The 19766-nt window shown below is 34.8% G+C and overlaps 1 protein-coding gene across 10 annotated transcripts; it reads right to left on the reverse strand.

Annotated features, from left to right (window-relative positions):
* Window positions 1-99: 99 nt before the first annotated feature.
* On the reverse strand, window positions 100-19387 carry LOC111015293 (kinase superfamily protein). Of its 10 annotated transcripts, none has more exons than XR_015791331.1 (21): window positions 18968-19385; window positions 18176-18434; window positions 15720-15825; window positions 15499-15640; window positions 14713-14974; window positions 14158-14525; window positions 13240-13313; window positions 12432-12579; window positions 11411-11591; window positions 10129-10348; window positions 9275-9769; window positions 7347-7404; window positions 6083-6170; window positions 5427-5501; window positions 5252-5335; window positions 4300-4443; window positions 1907-1976; window positions 1359-1441; window positions 1205-1259; window positions 502-618; window positions 100-393 (listed from the first exon to the last, which is right to left on the reverse strand). XR_015791331.1 is itself a non-coding variant. In XM_088124931.1 (20 exons), exons 1-20 carry the CDS (start codon window positions 19254-19256, stop codon window positions 553-555), a joined length of 3267 nt encoding a protein of 1088 aa, XP_087981057.1. In that variant the 5' UTR covers window positions 19257-19385; the 3' UTR covers window positions 100-552. The 10 variants fall into 10 exon arrangements, 2 of the variants coding, with proteins under 2 accessions (XP_087981057.1, XP_087981058.1); XR_015791329.1 differs by having other exon boundaries at window positions 100-424; XR_015791330.1 differs by having other exon boundaries at window positions 100-430.
* Window positions 19388-19766: the final 379 nt, after the last annotated feature.

The following is a 19766-nucleotide window of genomic DNA, read 5'->3' on the forward strand; positions in this document are numbered from 1 at the left end:
CTTAGTTTTACTATTTCCTCTTTATAAGTAGAAGTAATACTGCTTTTAATTCGCAATTTCCTATAATTTTCTCCATATTAGTTTCTAGAGAGCCCAAACTCAGTAACCTCATTTGATATAACACAGATATTGTTTAATTACAACCTTTACATGAATATGATATTACTACCAGTGGCAGCAGAACATCTCGAGCCTTGACCGAGAAATTTAGCATCATTGATACAGTGGATTACTCACAAAGTATCATAACAACACTGGCAATAATCAGCTCTAGACGGGCGACTTGTGAATAAGAGATGAAAGGCTCCATCCAGATTTTGCATCAGTATTCTTATGCAGAAGAATGTCGAAATCCTCAATTGATGGAAAAATGCATCAACCGAGCTTCTGATTCTGTTCAATTTTCGATTGTAGGCAACAAAATCTGCAACTTGTGAAAGAGAATTGTGTATATTGTAGGAAAATATTAACTATAATATAAGACTCTTGAGAAAGTAGTACCTTTGGTGAAATTATAACTACTCTCTGTATAACATTTGTCAATCTGCAAGGTCATCCTTTAGAAGAAGGGTGGAAATAAGGATGTCGCAAAGCATCATCGACACTCAAACGATCCTCCTACAGTTCATACGCATTACACAACGTTTCAGTTAATGATACTACAGTACTGTATGACTTCATGAAGCAAAAACAAGAAACTATTCACTGAGACCACTATCTGGCCCACAATTCTTGTCAAGTGAGCTATTTATTTGTCTGATGCAATTGTTAGGCGAATACATTGCAAAAAGCTCAACGGTTATCATCAATGACAACCCCAATTTTTTTGGTTTGAAATAAGATTATTGATTTGCATAGGCATGTCTTCTTAAATGCATTTGGATCATTCTAAGGATAAAAATGCCAAGGTCATATATTTATGTCAGCAAATACAATTCCTAAAAAATATGAATCATGCGCAATCACAAGGTAGATAGCATATACCAATATATTAACTTTTTTCACGGCAAAGATTTTAAACATATAAACCTGTAGGTACATTTTTCCCTGGTAATTAACAGACAAGCTAAAAATCTGATTTATAGACAACTTCCAGGAGAATTTTTCTCTCAATCCAGTTTTTACCACCGCATGCAAGATTGGTGCTTCCATTATTGATACTAAAAAGATGCAAAATATTCATACTTCCGAACTAAAAACTTACTGGATTCCATTGTAGTAGATTGCGGACTAACCGTAAAGCCCAAACATTTGGAAACCTGATGCCACAGTGAAAACGTATTATGATGAGTAAAAAAATTTAAGAAATCTAGATGATGATAGTATCTATCGCATTAAACCTTTATTATATTACTGACCCAAGTTTAAGAGGATCTCTACTCCTTATTTGGTGGCCAAAAACTTCTTCAGAGCATTTCCAGGATGCTGGTGAACCTCCTTGCTAGATTATAATAGATTTGTGTCAACTAGATTTCAAATCACAAATAGGAAGAGGGAAAAAAAATGCAACTATCAAAACCTCCCAGAATAATAAGCACAACTACCAAGGGAACCTTTTCTGCCACAAAGAGAAACGTTATCCCCAACCTCCAAAACCACTAGTTGAGAAGTGCTATATTTCTATTCCAGATACCACTGAGCAGAATACCTTATCTCACTTCATTGTCCTTTTTCCTTACATACAACCACTAGCCATCAGCAATCCCATCCAAGAGACTACAACTACTATCCCATTTAACTACTCATATACGAACACGCACAATTGACAATACTAGTTAAACACTGATACAACACAACCACCTTGTCTAGGTACTATGCAAATGATGGAAAAGAGAAGAGGAACACGTTGATATATGATACCATTACCAAATGAAAATTTAGAAAGAAAAGATCGCAAATAACTAACATGATCACTTTTTTTACTTTTTGAGGAACTTCCAGGAATTAAAATGCACAACTCCATGAACGTTCTAAGCCTGCACAATAAAATTAAATACTTCTTACATAAGTAAATAATTTGCTGCATCCTCAAAATGTGTTCCTGTATTTGTTTTAATATTAGAAAAAGTGTAAACAAACCACTTCTCAAGAATAATAGGTGGAACACTTTTTCCTTTCTTTTTTTTTCTTTTTCTTTAGCACAACAGATCATTTTAGGTTATCCAACTTAAATAGCAATTATAATCCCGATCTTATCTAGAGTTATTTTATGATAAATTCAATTGGTTTCTACAAGAAATAAAAAAGTTATAATTGCAAAAAGAGAAGGCAGATAATGTACAATATGAGCTCAAAAAATTAATCAAGTCCCACAAGTAAAACTCCTCTCTAGCGCTGTTATCATAAATTCGATTTCTTCCTCCTTGAGTAGAGATTGTCAGAATAAGGAGTGTCTACCAACCTTTTTGTATTAGCGGATGGCAGCATTTTTGGCAGCTGATTCTCTTTGCTATTCTCTAAAATATCTTAGCATACTTTGGAAGGAGGTTTGGAGTGTTGCGCACTGCAATGCCTCATTCGGATGTATCCTAAAATTAATTATTTATTTTTTTGTAAAGTAGCCTTTGTGTTTAGTCTAAATAATTGGAACCTCATTTTGTAGTTCTTATCTTTGTGGACTCCTTTGCTTCATCTTTGACTGGTCCGTGCTTTTGCACTTTCATTGACTGAAATGAATGCTGGTTTTTCATTTGAAAAAGTGTCATATTATGTTGCCTGGCCTAGCTATTCTATTTGTTGGAACTTCTTTTAAGAAGACAGTTCAAGAAAACGAGTTGGTGAAGGAGAAGATCTTAAAGAATCAGTGTCAATACAGAAGGACAAGATTGAAAATGTAATTGATTTTTAAGAAAAAGAACGTTGTCCACCATTTTTGGGATACAATTTAGAAATTTCAAAACGTTGACAATGTGGCAACGTATTTATTTTCCATGCTCTTATTTTTTCCTACAGATTTTATGATTTCGATTATCATAAGAAAATTAACTGACGAAGTTACCTCATACTCAACTGGGAGTTTAAAAATCGTTTGAAGCCGAGGTAATAAATGGTTGCACTAAAACATTACCACATATTCACCAACTGATTCCCTCACGAGGAAAGGAAGACTTTACTGGATATTTTTCACGTGCTTAAGTAGATAGAGCTACTTCAGATTCACAATCTCAATCTATATATATATATATAATTTTTTTTTTGGATAAGAAACCTTTTATAGAGAAAAGAGGGAAGCAAACAGCCTATGGGCAGGCATGAGAGGAACCCCTCTCAAACCAAAAACTACTCTAGAAAAGCTCAGTAATCTTGTAATCTTGAATAATAATAGAGTGGCTGTAATTACAAAAGAATTTCTTATATATTGTATCTTAGAATTTTATTTTAACCTCAGAGGATCAACTTGAGTTTCCCCCAGAATAAATGGGGGCGTATAAGAACCTCATTTCTCTACTTTCACCACAAACTGAAACAAAATAACATAGTTCCTGATAAACAAAATTCTTTACAGCCAGCTTATATACATTGAAAATAGAATTATCAGATTTTCCTATACTGCAAATCTTCTTAACCTTAATGAAAAAAGTTTCCATGTATGTATCTAGATATTGCAGTGTTCAATAGAAACAATTACAAAATTATCCATTATATCAATGAAATCTTTGCTCTTTGATCATATGCAAGGAAAACAACAGAAGCAGAAAGATGCGCAATAATCAAACACATGCAACAAAATATTTTTGTTCCATACATAATAAACTAGTTTTGAAAATCCAACGTTTACAAGGATTCTGACCATTCACACCAACAATTGATAGACTATTATTTTTTTGGCTTTATCTTGGTGCAAAAATGTAAATCCTTTCAATAGTTACAGTCTGAACTCTCTCATATTCAATTGGAGAAGTTTTTTGTAACTTCATTGGATAAGGTTTTTTTGGTATATTTCATGATATCAATGAAATTTGTTTCCTATCCAAAAAATAATAATCCAGCGTTTAGAAACCAAGTATTCGTTTTCATTATGCATGTCAAAACTTACCATTATATAAACAACAGTCTCATTCTGGAGATGCAGTTTTGGAAAACCAAATATCTACTGTTTTTATGTAGAGAAATTTTGAAACTGCGAACTCTCTTCCTACTAGAGCCTTTGGAATTTTAAACTTAGGCCACCTCAGAAAAGAACACTGGGAAAACATCATCATTGGTGGAATTAACCAGATTCATAACTAATTTCCAAAATAAAGAATGACTATCAACAACTGACATTAAAATCACAAAACTTCGTATGGAATGACTTACTTGTATGCTAGCTCCTTTAAGCCTTCATTCCAACCTTGAAGATGCTGGTCCAAAAGAACGCGGGTTAAATCACTTACCTGAAAAACATTGGGCGATCCTAAGATCAATTCCAACATCACAACACCAACACTCCACATATCATACCTGTCAATGATTAACATGAAATGGGAATAATTAACCTTTTTTTCCATCGAGTGTAATGAACAACAAATGAGAGGTCATCCAGAAGTACTAGCCACAAACATAATAAAGGAGCAAAAAGATAGTTACAAGAAAGGACACCAATTGTTTACCAACAAAAGCAAAGAAAAGTCACAAAAAAATTAGTCAATTGGACCTAACGAGGAGGCATCAAAATGTGCTGAATATTAATTTTCTTCCAGAAATCACAAACCCCTAGAAACCCCATATTTTCTTCCATCCTACTTCTATCTAACCAGATATCGTAGATTATAGCAAAAACACCAAACGTTCAGCCACTTTTTTGCATACACCACAACAGGGCTTTAATAAGGTATCATCGTAATCATAACAGTACACCCTATATTGTCAAAGAAAAGAAAAAAAAAACCCTAGAGAGGATCTCTAGAGGCCAGTCCATAATATTTTATAGCGCACCACAGTGAGCCAAACTTTTATAAAACAAAGGACCAATGCTTAGACGCAACTAATAAATGAACATGTGGTCTAACGTTTCTTCCTTGTAGCCAAGACAACAAATGGGGAGATGGTCAGATGAGGGTTTATTTTCTGCACGCTATCCTGGGTGTTTAAAATTTTATAAGAAAGACAACAGAGAAATAACTTCCCTATGTTTGTCACCCTTCCAATCCAAGCCAGCTTAATCAAAATGGAAGTTTAACTTTGAAACTCTAATGTTTATGATTAGCTGCTTCATACGTGAACTAAGAATAACAAAGCTTTAATTCTAATCAGATACAACACAACTTACTTCAAAGTCGAGCTTGACATCTCCTGATACCAACTTGAATTAAGTAAGGCTTCAGGGGGTGCGTAATCCAAAGTCTGTTCAGCTCTACAACCACAAATATTAGTTAAGAACAGGCAGTACAAAACCTAAACATAAGAAATTTTGAATAATAATATCTCAAAAAGGAATGAGATACCTGGAAGGCCCAGTAGATCCATATAGATGTTTAACTGTGAATGCATCAATAGCACTACCAAAGTCAATAATGCGCCTGAAAATTTGGTAAAGCGCTAATGTAAGCTCTGCCATGATATCTGAGTAAAAATCACAGCTCTGAAAAAAATCATACAACAAGAAAAGCACACATCTACTTGAATAATTAGTAGAGAGAGGCCCCAATGAGCAGCTCGATTGACAACGGCTTGGAGTTTCTTGGTCATGTTGGTTTAGAGGTCTCAAGTCCGAACTTTTCGGTGAGCTTAATACCAAAAACTCTTGATGTCTCCCGGATCCAGGCCTTAAAGTGGGTGTGGGTGCCCATGAATATAGTGGAGTAAAGCTCCGACTCCCCGTTATTAAAGAAAAATAATTAGTAAAGAGAGTACCGGAGACTAAGACTAACAACAATATATGCACCAAAAGAAACTGGTAACACATATTAAAGTGCCAAGAGAACACTAACTCAGAGGACTCCAACTTAGCTAGTAACATAAACTACCATACATCATCAGACACTATAATGTCAACTTTCACCCCACACTCACAGAAGAATCATGAAGTAGAAGAATATTTAAACAAACAAAACTTAATACCAAATATAATAATAATAATAATAAAATAAATTAATGATACATTTTAGTAGAGAAGTTCTCATCTCCCCATCGGCTTCCATTCAAGCATCTTCCAGTAGCCTGATCTTCGAAGCATATCACCATGTTCTCTTCAAAATAAGAAGTAATGAGTTAGCCCAAGATCTCCATTCATACGCAGTATTGTAGCCTCTACTCCTATCTAAAACAATTAAACAAAATTAAAATAGTAAAATAGATTGGTTGGCTGATATATATTTGTCCTTCTCTCGGCTGATTGGCTGATATATTTGGGTTGCAGATTTTTCTAGAAACGCATTTCTTATCTTAAGATGCTTGGCTACCATTTGGCAGCCTCTTTTTTTGCTGCTTCGCAAAGAACGGGCTATGATAATAGAAGAGTTTTATAGAAGAAGGTTGGACATACAAGCTGATCGGACTAGAGAATTAGCTTAAATTCGAGCCAAATTTCGCAGGATCTTAAAGATATATTTCCAGAAGTTTAAGTTGGCAAGCCCGAAGTAAGACTCATAAAATTTCTCTTTTCGTGTCCTCGCATCTTGGTGGTTTGTTTTATTTGTAGTTAGCTTGATCCTTGGCTTTTATTATTTTTCTTATTTTGCTTGTAATGCTCCTTGTTGAGCCTCTTTAGTTTGTTCTCTTTTTCTCTAACTCCTTTGGGAGTTTGTAACCTTGAACTTTTTCTCCTTTTCATATTTTCATATATCAATGAAAAGTTGTTTTTTTTGTTAAAAAAAATGTGGCATTAAAAATAAGTTTTATATTCTTCTAAGGCAATAAACATTTTTCCCCGTAAGCAATAAGAAAAATATAAAATCAAATCTTTAATGCTACATCAGCATAAATAATATTATTAAACCAATTAAAATAATGTTCAATATCTTTCTGTTTTAGCTAGCATAAAATTAATCATACTTCACTCCCTTCGTCTAATAATAATTTACAGATTCAACTTTTAATTTTATTGAAGTCATCTCCTAAAACCTTCTATTTATACAATTAATATCATTTTAGCCTGCCACCTTGATTAGAAAGAATAACTTGTAATTCAAGCAAGTTATTCTTTAATCACTTATGCTGCTATGATATTTTTCTTTGGGAAGGATCATAATTTTTAAATACATAGCTCTCCACTGGAATCATGCTGTCCTACTGGAGACAAAGTTTCTTTTATTTCGGTTGGTTAACCGACTAAGTAGGCAACAAAGGACAGGACAACAATTAAGTTTACAATCAACGTAACAATGTTGCTTTAAACAGTTGGTACAATAGCCAGTTTCCCTTACCAGGTTTAATATCCCTGTGAGTGATATTGCGGTCATGACAAGACTTGAGTGCCATCAACTGAGCAAAATCAAGTAGACATCTCAGATATATTCCTTCTTCTGCTAAAAATACAGGGAGAAAACTAAAACGAGCTAACAGCGGACAAACAAGTCCAGGAAAAAAAATATACCAATGTTACACAAATAAGTGTTCCTAAATTATTGGGATTTTCTTATCCAAAAAAAATAAATTATTGGGATTTTCTTCACTTCTGAACGTGGAAGGCTCACTTTAGCTCCGGTTGTCCTTGCAAATCAACCAACTTACATTACCTATCATTTCTAATAGTTCCTGTAGCAGTGACTAAAGATGTTAACGGTGCTTTGACAAATATTTCACAGGAAGAGGCAGAAAAAATGAAGTCGTCACATTAAGAGGAAGGCAGCATCCCTTCCCTGAGAACCTGGTGGTTTAGGTATAACAAATGTGGGTACTATAAATGATTCAAATTACTTCGGACAATATTGGTAGAAACTGAGCACTATGAAATTCTAGCAGCCGTAGCCCACGTTCATGTTTCCAGACTTTAGCAAACCTCACTAATTACTCCAGCTCTAGAGTGCAGATCAGGCAGCATCCCTTCTCTCTCATATATTTTTCCAAAGCTTTACCCTCTAGCAGGACTAAAAACCTTCTGTAAAACAGTGCTGGAATCCCTCCACTAGCAGCTGCTACTGTTTTAATTTGGAAGAGGAAGAAATCAAAGAGAGGGTAACTATGAATCCTTGCTGGAGAACTTTTCCCTCGATGAAAATGAGGATGGCTGAACTTTGAGCACTTAGTGTTATTCTCTTGCAGATCTCCCTGTTCTTAAAAAATCCTATATGTTCACAAGTTCTTTTTAAAGTTCTCCGGAAGGACAAAAATCCTAAGGAGATTTTTTTTTTGGATGCTATAAGCCTAGCGGTTCAGTATGAATAATAAGGTAAGAATCAGGCTAGAAAGCTAAAGCAGGCCCTCCTTCAGGATATATATGTTTTTTTTATAAAATTCATAATGAAAATACAGCTCACTTGTTCTTTATTCTGTAATGCCCCAGGCCCATGATTCAGATTCCAAATTTTGGCCCTAATCGCCCCGGCATTCCACTTGCATCCCCTGTGACCCGACTGCGCCACCATCTAGTTCTGAGCTACTTAGAGAGAGTAGACTATCTCTACAGACCAACACGAGTCCTTTCAATATGCTTTGTCCTCACTCACATGCTTCCTAGTAAAGCAACTAGGAGGTCATCCAGTCGAAGATTGCTCCAAGTCAAGTATGCTTAACTTTGGAGTTCTTACGATTGAGTTACCGAAAAGGAAGGTGTACCTTGTTAGTATATGTAGTGACTATCAATTCTTTTAAGCCCTTCTTGACCATTCTTTCATGATCTCAAAATCTCTCTCATTCGAATGTGATATCGGTTCATTCATGTACACCTCCTCTCTACTCGAACATCACATGCCCACCAACTTCCACCTTGGTTCGCCCCCGAACCACATCGTACTGGGAGAGGTTCCACTCTGATACCATTTTATAACGCCCCAGGCCCAGGATTCACTAGTTAATTCTTTAGACAACTTGTTCACTCTCAAGATAAATCATGAACAAGATAAATCACCTGATCATGAGGGTTCAATTATGTCTCTTAGCACTAAGCCAAAAAGACCCCTCCTCAGTTCTTTGTGCAAGTGTTTTAGAAAAAGAACAGATTCCTCTTCAGGAGATCCAGAGTGAAAGAATTAGAAGGGTCGTTGTTCAAGAGCTCGAGGTCTCCCCAATTCTTTGGGAGGATTAAAATAAAAGAAAATAAAAAATAATGCTACTAAAATATTTGAGAGAAGAACAAAATTTTTTAGATGAAAAAAGATATGTAAAAACAACCTACTAATTGTCAGAAACATACCAACTGGCGTATCAAATGTTTCATTTCCTCTTGTCCTGCTTCTGTTGTTTTCAACCAGTGCCACCACTTAGAAGGTTGTAAAATTTGAACGTGTTTTTTTGGCTCAACCGTTTCTTCATCAGAATCTTGGATAGAATATACAAGCTTTGAGAGGGACATGCCTTCATAATGAAATACAAGCCATATTTCATTAGACCTAGATTCAAAGGATTCTACATATCTCGCAATATGATTTAAACCTTCTTCATAGATAACTGTCTTTGGTCTAAACTGATCCAGAAAAATATTTTTAGAATGCCTGATTTTCCCTACTTCATAACTCAGTGATTCATCTTTTGCCAATAAGTCTTTTGACCCCCACAGTGGCTCTTCAAAGACAAAGTTCGATATTCCAGTTGATAACACATCTCCAAGGCGTATAGTTGCATTAAAAAATAATTCACCAAAATATTTCTCCCGTAAGCCACTCAAATAGACTCCAGCACCTCTTTCTACCTGTCAATGAACATTAACTCATCATCCAAGAGAGAAATTTTGTAATATCCTTCTATTGATGGACAACTTTTCTACTATGAATAACACTGAATATTACCGTTAAACTTCAATGATATAGTCTTCAACTCTTCATTGATCACAGAAGATACTTTTGATTTCAGAATTCTTTTAAAAACTTACTTTTATCTGAATTTAACCTAAGACCAACCCAGGCAGTCTCAAATTGTCAAAATGATGCAGATAGCATTTGATTGAAGTAGAACGCACCATTAGTCACGTCTTAGAGAAAAAGTGGGATGGAAAAAACTGTCATGGGATATAAATGAATAAGTGAAATCTACACCATTTGAAATAATTACCATTACACGTTTCATGATGAACAAGTTATCCTCCAGAAAGTAAGCTTGAGAACTATTTGAAGAGCAGCTACAGTTTCCAACGTTGGTGTCACCAAAAGGTGAGTTGCATGAAACATTAATATTCTCTCCAACTCCACTAAAGCCTTCCTGGCAGTTCCCATGAAAAGCCAGCCATACTTCGCCATAGGAACCACGACCGAACCTTTTCTTTAAGACATACCTAAAGACCAGAAGGGGGAGTATATTGATTGTACTATACAAAATATTTACAAGAAATAAGATTTTATAATATATATGTATGTATATGTGTGTATATATATATATATATATTGATAAGAAACGAAAGTGTATTAAACACAAAAGGAGCCAACAACCCAAGGGCAGAGAGCGGAGGTCACCCTCTCCCAAAAGAAACTATACGATGAGAGCTTTCCAGTTGTTCCCTCAGGAAAAATATACTCCAATTCATTTAAAAGGAAAGGAGCTTTCCGGAGCTTTCCAGTTGTTTCCAGTTATAATATATATCTATATATATATATGTTCCCTCAGGAAAATGTGATCCCAGCAACAATTTCCAATGTAAGCCTAACAAGCATAAATGCAGTACACAGTATCCAGATACTCAAATGAAACTTGTGTTTATAAGTGAAAAATTACAGAGTAAAATTGATAGGATCCAGTTTATTTATGCACCAAGCTAATTGTCAAATTGTCAAGGGTGTTTCGAGCACTCCCGGCCTCTCCTTACCTAACTCTGAAAGCAAGTACAAAAATAATTCAAACAAAGATACCCCCAGATCCTATCTTTTGCCCCTAAATCAAACATACCCAAAACTAACTCATATGTTCTGCGTCCCACCAAAGGTCCCTGCACCTTAATAACAATAACAAATCTGAAAAATCACTCACGTATCCCCTTCCCTCTCCTACGACTATCTATCAAAAATTATATTGTCAGGCATTACATATACATATACACATATACATGTACATATACATACCTATATATGTATGTATATACATGTATATACATATGTATATATACATCTATATCTATATATACATATGTAGATACATGTATATATCGACATATGTATATACATGTCTATATACATTACATATATGTACATACGTGTCTATATACAAATCTATCTATCTATATATATATAATTAAAATTAAAAGACAAGGAGATAAAGGCATCTACTCCCAGTTAATCAGAAAAGGCAATTGAAAAAGGGACACAATCCAAATTGATTACAACAGTAGAGAAAATTTATGCACCTCAAGACAGGCGGTGGATGCTCAAATAGTTGATAATCTGGACCAGGATCATGAAAAGGAATTGATTCAAGAAAACCAAGAAAACTAGCAAAGCCTTCAGGATTAAAGCACTGATCTTTAGCTTCAGTCGTTCCAAGATGAAAGCACAAGTTTTGATCATTGTACACATTTAAAGATCCACCTACAGTATAGATTGGAGATAACTTAAGAGTTCCTGGATAGAAGAAGAAAAAGAAGAGTGGAGAGAACTACAGTACAGAATGGAGAAAACTTAAGAGTGCGTGGACATAAGGAAAAAAACAAGCAAGAAGGAAAATGAAGAATAATGCAGTATAGAATGAAAACTTAGAATGACTGGATGGAAAAAAAAAAAACCCACAAGCGAGAAGAAAGTATCACAAGCACCCATAAGTTCCTAGGAATTTTGCCAATTCCTTTCCAACCAAAATATCATGCGGAATTTTCATTAATCATTAGACCGACCAGCCATCATGAGATGAACAAAGTTAGTGATGTAGTCAGTAGCTGTTAAATAGCTTTTACCATGTAATTACCCTTAGTTTTAGCTTATGTTTAGTTAGCTTTTCAGTTTACTGCACTAGTTACTGTTGTCAAGTGTTCTATAAATAGGTTTCAGCTTCATTAATAAAGCATTCGTTGAAATATTCATTGAAATATTATCAAACTTTGTGTGCAAGACTGCATCAGTTAGGCAGGGAGGAAGATAAAGGGAAGAGAAACGAAGACAGACAGCCATCTTGTGCCATTTTCATAATCATCATGATCACAAACTATTCTCTCCTATAGGGTGCTCATACATCTTAGCTAAAATATGTAGCTGACCAATAATATTAGATGAGAAAATGTAGGATATATTAGCACTAGATTCGAAGAAAGAAAAAGAGTTCATAAATGTATACACGGTTCAACTAAATAATGCTAAATTGGATAGAACGTGCTAACTCATGGAATCCTCTGGTCAGTCGTAAACACCACCAAGAAAACTAAACTCTTTACTTACCATAGGGCTGGTTGATGGATTCTGGTAGAGTGTGGGGTAGATCACACAAATATTCTTCTTCATTTTGAGTTTTCAACCCGTAATCCTTGTATTCATCCAGATTCTCAGACAGATAAAAACATCCCACATTACTGTGTCTTCCTTCAACCTAGACCATGTGACCAACCATAAACCAGATTTTAGTAACACTGGGACCAACTAACAACGCATACAACAACCTTGACAAAATAAAAGGCAGAAGTCTTTTCAGTGCAGAGATATAGATACTGCAGAAAAATAAAGGAGAGAGACAACAGGAAAGTCCAGTGCCTCCTGAAAAATTAATTTTGTCAATTTGATAAATAAACAGGTCAAGAATAAAGAATTGCTTGCACGTAAAGGCAACTCGACTATTCAACCAAAAAGAACTTTTTGCAAATATACTGGCAAGAAGAAATGATATGGTCATAAGGACTAAATTGTCAACCGTGAACTTGACGTCCATGGTAAATGTGGAAAAAGCAAGAAATTGCTCCAAAATACTACTCCAAGCATTTAAAAGAATGAATTATTTCAAATGCAATATATATGTATGTGTGTGTTTCCCATCAAAATTCTTCCTTCTTCCATCTTTCAAACAGCAATAGCCATGTAAAGGAGAAAAGATGCAAAAATATAATGAACATCAATGGTCTACAATGAACAAGGAACTCAAGAATTTCCATGAAACAACAGAAAATTTGTTGCATTAATTTTAAAGAGGGTGATTGAAATTAAATAACCTTAAGAAAGGAAGACAAAATAAATAATCTTTTTTCTATAGCCTTACTAATAATCTCTTGAACTTGGACATAACTGGATGAGAATGCTCCAATTGGACAGCATTTGAAGACACGCCATTGGCTGATCAGCACAATAAAATAAAAATGAATTTGAGCATATAAGCAATCACCTAGATAACTAAATTGTTAACTTCCAGGTAAACACCTAAAGTAAAAACCTTGAAAAAAATATCCAACTTGATAAATTTTATTTTAAAAAGATATTTTGATTCTAAAATTAAAATGAAATTCTGTCGTTACTTCTTTCTGACATGCAACAAGTAGAACTTTTCAACAAGAGTACTTTATATTCTGTAGGTTAATACTTAAATCCTAAGAAAATGCTCAGACGTTTTCAAAAGTCTAAAAGAATATTTTATACTGCGTGTGTTTCAGTCCTTGCAAGCATTTCATTTGTTCAGAACCCCAACAAAACAGGGTCATCTTGAAAAATATCCAAATGATCAGAATCCTACATTGAGGTATTAATTTTTCTCATCCTAGTTGGGTATTTGATGTCTAAAAAGTTTTCGATTTCTCAAGATAAAACATAATTGTCTTGCCAAAGTCCAAATTCAGCACTCAGATGAAGAGGAGTTCTAAACTAAATAATACCCATATTATTTTTTTCTTTTTTAACTACAAAAGAAAAATATTTAAGGATACAAACTCCCTTGGTAGTTCAAAGAAGAACAAACAACTAAACAAATAAATTATAGATCTCCAAATAAATAAAATATTGAAGAACAAAAGCACCAAGGATAGGTATAGTATCTCTGTGAAGAAGAACTCAGAAAGTCAATGAGCCAAAGCAACAAAAACTTCTCTCTTTAATAGTCTCAAAGTGATGAAAATTGGACTCCCAAGCCTTCTCTCTTTAAATCTTATCCATATACACATTATAATTTAACAGCCCAAAAGATTACCTGAGTGCTCTCTAGTAAGCTTTTCTAATCCAGATATGGGAAAACTCAAGTCTCTCTTTGCAACAAAGCTTGCCTCCAAATATCTCTGAGAAGAACTAGCAGGTCTTAAAGGAACCACAATAGCAGCCATGTTATCCATACTGCCCCTTTCAAAGGCAGTGCTAACAATGCAATCCGCCAATGAGTATGAGCATGAAGGATAATGTTCAGAACTTGACATACCATCATTGTGTATTTCCCACATCAAGTCACATACGTCTTGTGAGCTCAGTTTCTCAAAAATGCCATCAGATGAAGCCACCAAATAGCTATCGTTAGTAGTCAAAGGTTGCCAGTCAGTCACTTCTGGTGCAGATATAACCCCATAGCTGATAATTGAAACAAATAAATTAATAAATTACTTGGTAACAGTGTTGATTATTATAAATTCCCAATGCCTATTAATAATTCATTGCCAAGATTCTTAAATCAGCTTGCATAAAGTACAAGATCTATGTTGAACTAAAGTGAATCATTTTCTCAAAACAAGATAATTGTTAAGTTTGTGGACTGCACCTTTTAAAAGGCACGTCACCAATTGCTCTGGTTATAGCCAACTGACCATTTACTCGAGGTACACCACCCCAATCAACAACGTGACCCCCAGCAATCTCCACCCTAGATCTTTCGTCCTCTCTATCTGGATGATGATCTCTTGTCAATTCTTTGACATAAAAATGTGCCAGCCCATCATAGGAATCCGGTCTAGAATTGCCATGGCCCCTTGCACGTGGGGCACCACTATATCTTTTTTGCTTGTATAACCTTAAGAATGTGGCTGCAGTTCAACAAATACAATTAAAAATATAAATAAATAAAACTTTTACCATGATTTTGTTGACATGAGAAAGAAAATTGTTAAGATAAAGAAGAGATCAAATTTAAAATATGATGGCCATAAAAAATATTACAATAAAAGATATTACATAATAATTGCAGGCTGAAAACACTCAGCTATCACAGTGACAAAAAGAGTCAAAGAAACCACACACTCAAGGTTCGTATATGTGGTTCTGAAAACCAAAAAGACATACATAATTCGGGAAGGGAACCAAAATAGTTTATGTTAAAAAGAAGGAACAGGCATAACCATGAACTAAACAAAACCAAATCATTAGCTTTTACAAAATGTAAAACAGATTTAGTTGATTTAAGAAAAGTAAGAAGAATAATAATAAAGGATAGAAACCCGATCATGTAAAGGGTGGTTTGATTTAGTTTAATGGTTCAATCTGATAAGATCAGCCCACACAAGGAAGGAAAAATTAAATGCAATCTTATTTGAAGATAATTCCTGCTGACCTTTAGCCTCTGTGGGTGACTGAAATTTTTCAGAGCACAAGAAAGCCTTTGAATCACCAATATTTGCAACCAAAATTTGCGCATCTGCTAATAATATAACAGTAGCAGTAGAACCCGAAACGAGATTATATTTATGTGCTTCCTTCATGGTTCAATAGAACACATCAGCATCCAAAGCAACAACTCTTACACGAATAAAAGAGACATCAAATACAACCTACCTTGGAAAATGTTTTATCAATATCTTGTATAGCTCTCAACAGTGCTTCTTTCAAAATTTCCAAATGGAAATCATTATCAAGATCTGCTGGAAGTAAGTATTTAAGCCTGGAAAAGGATAGAACTTTGAACACAAACGGATAGAAGATTCTCATACTGAGATTTATAACACAACTTTAAGTTAATTTCCACTACTCTTTTGTTGAAAATCTTCACCATCCACAAAACACACGTACGTACATACACACACATATATACGTAAGCCTCAAAGCTAAAAATGGCTTAGCCACAACCAAATAGAAGTCAACACCACTGCACAAAAGATTAATCAAATAGATCTTGGTCTATCTCATTTCATAATTATTAGTAAAATAGCAATTCATATGGAGACAATACTACTTATTACTTGGAGGGATCCATACACTTGCAAAAATCTCTATCATTTCTTTCTGAGACATTTTTTTCCTAAAAGGAAACGACTTTTCATTGATGAAATGAAAAATTACACATGTACCAACAACTTACATGGGAAGAATAACCTCAAAACAGCTATATACATGAATCAAAAGTCCATCAAATAGAATTTAAGACCACCCCAAAGCATCACTAGCAAAAGCTGACTAACAAAAGGCTTAACAAAAGCTTGAAAACATATGAATTTGGAAGTTCTCCTTCAAGTATGAGCTACTTTATTCATACCAAATTGGTGCGCACTTGCCTCCAAAGTGAAGTATACCAAGACCACATATCTTCCTTTGCCCGTTTAATCTTTATAGTTCACTGCTTTCTTTCACTTGTTTGATTCAAGGTTGGTCAGTCATAGCAAGGTAAAAGAAAAGACCCCTCAACTACTATTTCTCGGACTAGCCACTAAAAAACCTAAACAATCTCAAATCCAAGCCAGCAAAAGTAACTGTGACCTTAATTTGTGTTTTTATTCATTTTTATGCGAATAAATAATTATCCTAAAAGCTAAAAATGGTTGGTTTGAAGAGTTAGATCTAGGCCTAGCTCATTTGGTAAATATTAGTAAAGTAACCAACCCTGTAGGGATGATACTCTATACATCACTGAATACTTAGACCAATCCATACATTTGCAAAAATGACCATCACTAGCAGTTATTCCAAGACTTGAAGAAAAACTTCTTGTGCATATTAGGGAAGAACGAATGCCCAAAAAATGAAGTGGAAAATAAATATATAAATTGTGTCCAAAAGGGGTAGACCAGCATTAGCGCAATATGTGTTTAGCTACAATCCTCCCTATTTTTGACAATCTTCAAAATACATTGCAAGGTTGCGAGAGCTCCAAAAGAAAATTAGAAATTTCAGAATAAGGAACTAGCCTCTGGTAACAAAATAGTTATGGAGATTCCAAGTTGAACACAATACTCTTTGGCATTTGGTGATCAAGAGTATCCATGGGATCATCACCAATCTTTGTGGGTTTCCAAGTATAAAGAGGAATGTTTTCAAAAGGAGCCCATGGAAGAATATCACATGTTAGCTCACTTCACTAACACGAGTACCTCAATTTGCATCTAGGAGAATGGGTGGTGGGCAAAAGCTCCTGTTTTAGAGCTATTCCAGGTCTTTACCAAGTGACTTTATCGAAGAATTGCCTGATCCAAACTGCTGGGATGGCAACGGTCAGAGTTGTAATTTGCCTCTGAGGTGTGGGCTAGTGGCAGGGAGTATGATGAAGTCGTACGGTAACTCTAAATAGCATGAGGCAGATGTCCTAAGTAAAAGGTGTGGCCCCATAAATACTATAGTAATTTCTCCATCAATTTTTTTATAGTTCTTTGCTGGAAACCAGTGAGGAATTACCTCTCAAAGTGATGAAAGCAGCCTGGAAAAAAGGCTACCAAATAAAACCAAGTTCTTGTATGGACTCTTCTTCTTGGAGGCATTCACACGAGAAATCATACAGTGAAAACGGCCCAATATGATTATGGTACCAAATTGGTGTGCACTTCCCTACCAAAGTGAAGAATACCAAGGTCACTTATTCTTCCTTTGCCCGTACAATCTATATTGTTGAACTGCTTTCTTCCGGTTGTTTAATTTATGTTCAGATAATAATAACAAAGTAAAAGGAGACGGCCCTCTACTACAGCCAAAGACTTGCAAAAGAGAGCAGAATTCTATGGAATTGAACGGGGTGAAAGCTTTGGTTTGGGAATTGTGACTTGAATGCAACGCTGGGATCTTCTCAAAAGGAAATTAAAACGAAGATTTGTGGACTAGAGAAAACTTAAGGGTGCTAATTGGTTCTTTTTGGCTAAACCTTTAGGTAATTAACTTTTCACAAATGTAAACTTTTGTCTCTTATCCAAACAAAACACGGAAATAATAATAATAACAACACCAAAAACAAGAACAATAATCCTTTTAACACCATAGTTACCAAAATATGATAGATAAAAACCATATAAAGCTATGAGCGGAAGCACCTTCCAAGTTCCAGACCACGCTTGCTAATTTCCTCATTCCAACTAAGCTGATTAAAGATGGTACCATGATCCCTCTCATTCGAAAACGTCTTAACGGATCTCTTGAAAATTCCAGAATAAGTGGCATCAAGAAGAAAATAAGTATGCACGACAAAATACTCTAACAAAATCTTTGAAGCCATCTCACTAGCTTCAGCACCATTGTGACCATCGAAAACCGCTATTACTCCGACAGGGATCTCCGTGAGACCTGATTTACCTACAAATATTAAAGATATCAGATTCCAAAATAGAAGAAAAAACCAATTGCGTTTTTCTGACTGGAAAGTTGAAACAGGAGAGAAACTTTCCATTACATAAGATGCTTTACACTAAAGACCTGATTTCTGCTAGTCATTCTAATAAAGGAGCAGAAGTTTACATTTAACCACCAATTTAATTATCATTTGGAAAATATTTAACACGTAATCTGGAAAAAAAAAATTAAAATTAAGACATATGCAAAGAGCGAGTGACGTTTCTATGGAAATAACCTCACAAGACTTAATGCCTAAGTTCACTGGCTTCCCCAAATAAAATTTTGAAAAAAAAAAAAAAAAAAAACACACACACACACACACACACACCCTTTAACAAATAGGCTAAGTGAAGGACTTACACAAAGCTCCTAATTTCAAGGTTTCTCGAATCTTAAATATATTGCATGCAACAGAGCTCCTAGTTCCATGAGGAACATGCATATTTATAAATCTGAATGAATATTCACGATCGGACAGGGAAGATACGGCGTACCTGGGAAGGGAATTCGAACATCGAGAGCACAGAGAGTGCGATCCTCCTGATACTTTCTTCGACCCTGATGCATTGCAATTTGACAATGAGAGGCGCTGGGTGATTGAAAAGTGTAGTCGGAGAGCTTCCAGAGAGGACATTTCGGGGATTGAAATACTGCCGTAGCGCCACCTTCCTTGTACACCATCAAGCACGTCGACGATTCCGCAAAGGAGTACGTTCTTGCGTACGCCAGAAACCATACAATAATCATATAAAATTTGGTTACTTCGATCTTCTGGAGAGCCATTGTTACTCATGAGACTGAAAATCAAAAGAAATTGCAAGGGTGGAAGCGGGAGAAACAGATGAGAAGTACATGAGAGCGCGGGATTGCTTGGACTGTGTCAATGGCGGTGATTCCCATTTCTTTTCTTTTTCCTTTTTATATTTTTTTCCTTTGATGACCGTTTCAGACATTTTATTAAAATTATTTTTTGTTTTCTTTTTTACTATTTATTTCCCACTCCATGATTATGATTTTAATTTTTTTAGTTCAATAATTATTTGTCCGGATGACCATAAATATTTTTTCTACTTTTTTTTTTACTATAAATATTTTATCTACTTAAACTATATTCCAGCTAATTATTACTACAATAATTAATAGTTTAGCTTAACACACTTTTTTTACCTTTTTTATTTAAATGTATTATTTATCACAGGTACTTGTTACTTTTAGAACAAGTGAAATTTACAATCTCCTACCTTTGTTTTGAATTCAAAAAAAAAAAACATGTCGTTTAATAATTATTAAATT

The sequence above is a fragment of the Momordica charantia genome (assembly GCF_013281855.1).
Source record: "Momordica charantia cultivar OHB3-1 chromosome 6 unlocalized genomic scaffold, Mcharantia_2.0 BLBB01000006.1, whole genome shotgun sequence".
Lineage (NCBI taxonomy): Eukaryota > Viridiplantae > Streptophyta > Magnoliopsida > Cucurbitales > Cucurbitaceae > Momordica > Momordica charantia.

Coding starts and splice junctions, on each gene's coding strand:
- LOC111015293 (XM_088124931.1), bottom strand. CDS start 19,256: ATGGCTCTCCAGAAGATCGAAGTAACCAAATTTTATATGATTATTGTA. Junction 15,826..18,175: donor CGTGGTCTGGAACTTGGAAG/GTGCTTCCGCTC, acceptor ATCCTTTTCCAG/GCTTAAATACTTACTTCCAG. Junction 5,336..5,426: donor GGATCTACTGGGCCTTCCAG/GTATCTCATTCC, acceptor TTGTGGTTGTAG/AGCTGAACAGACTTTGGATT.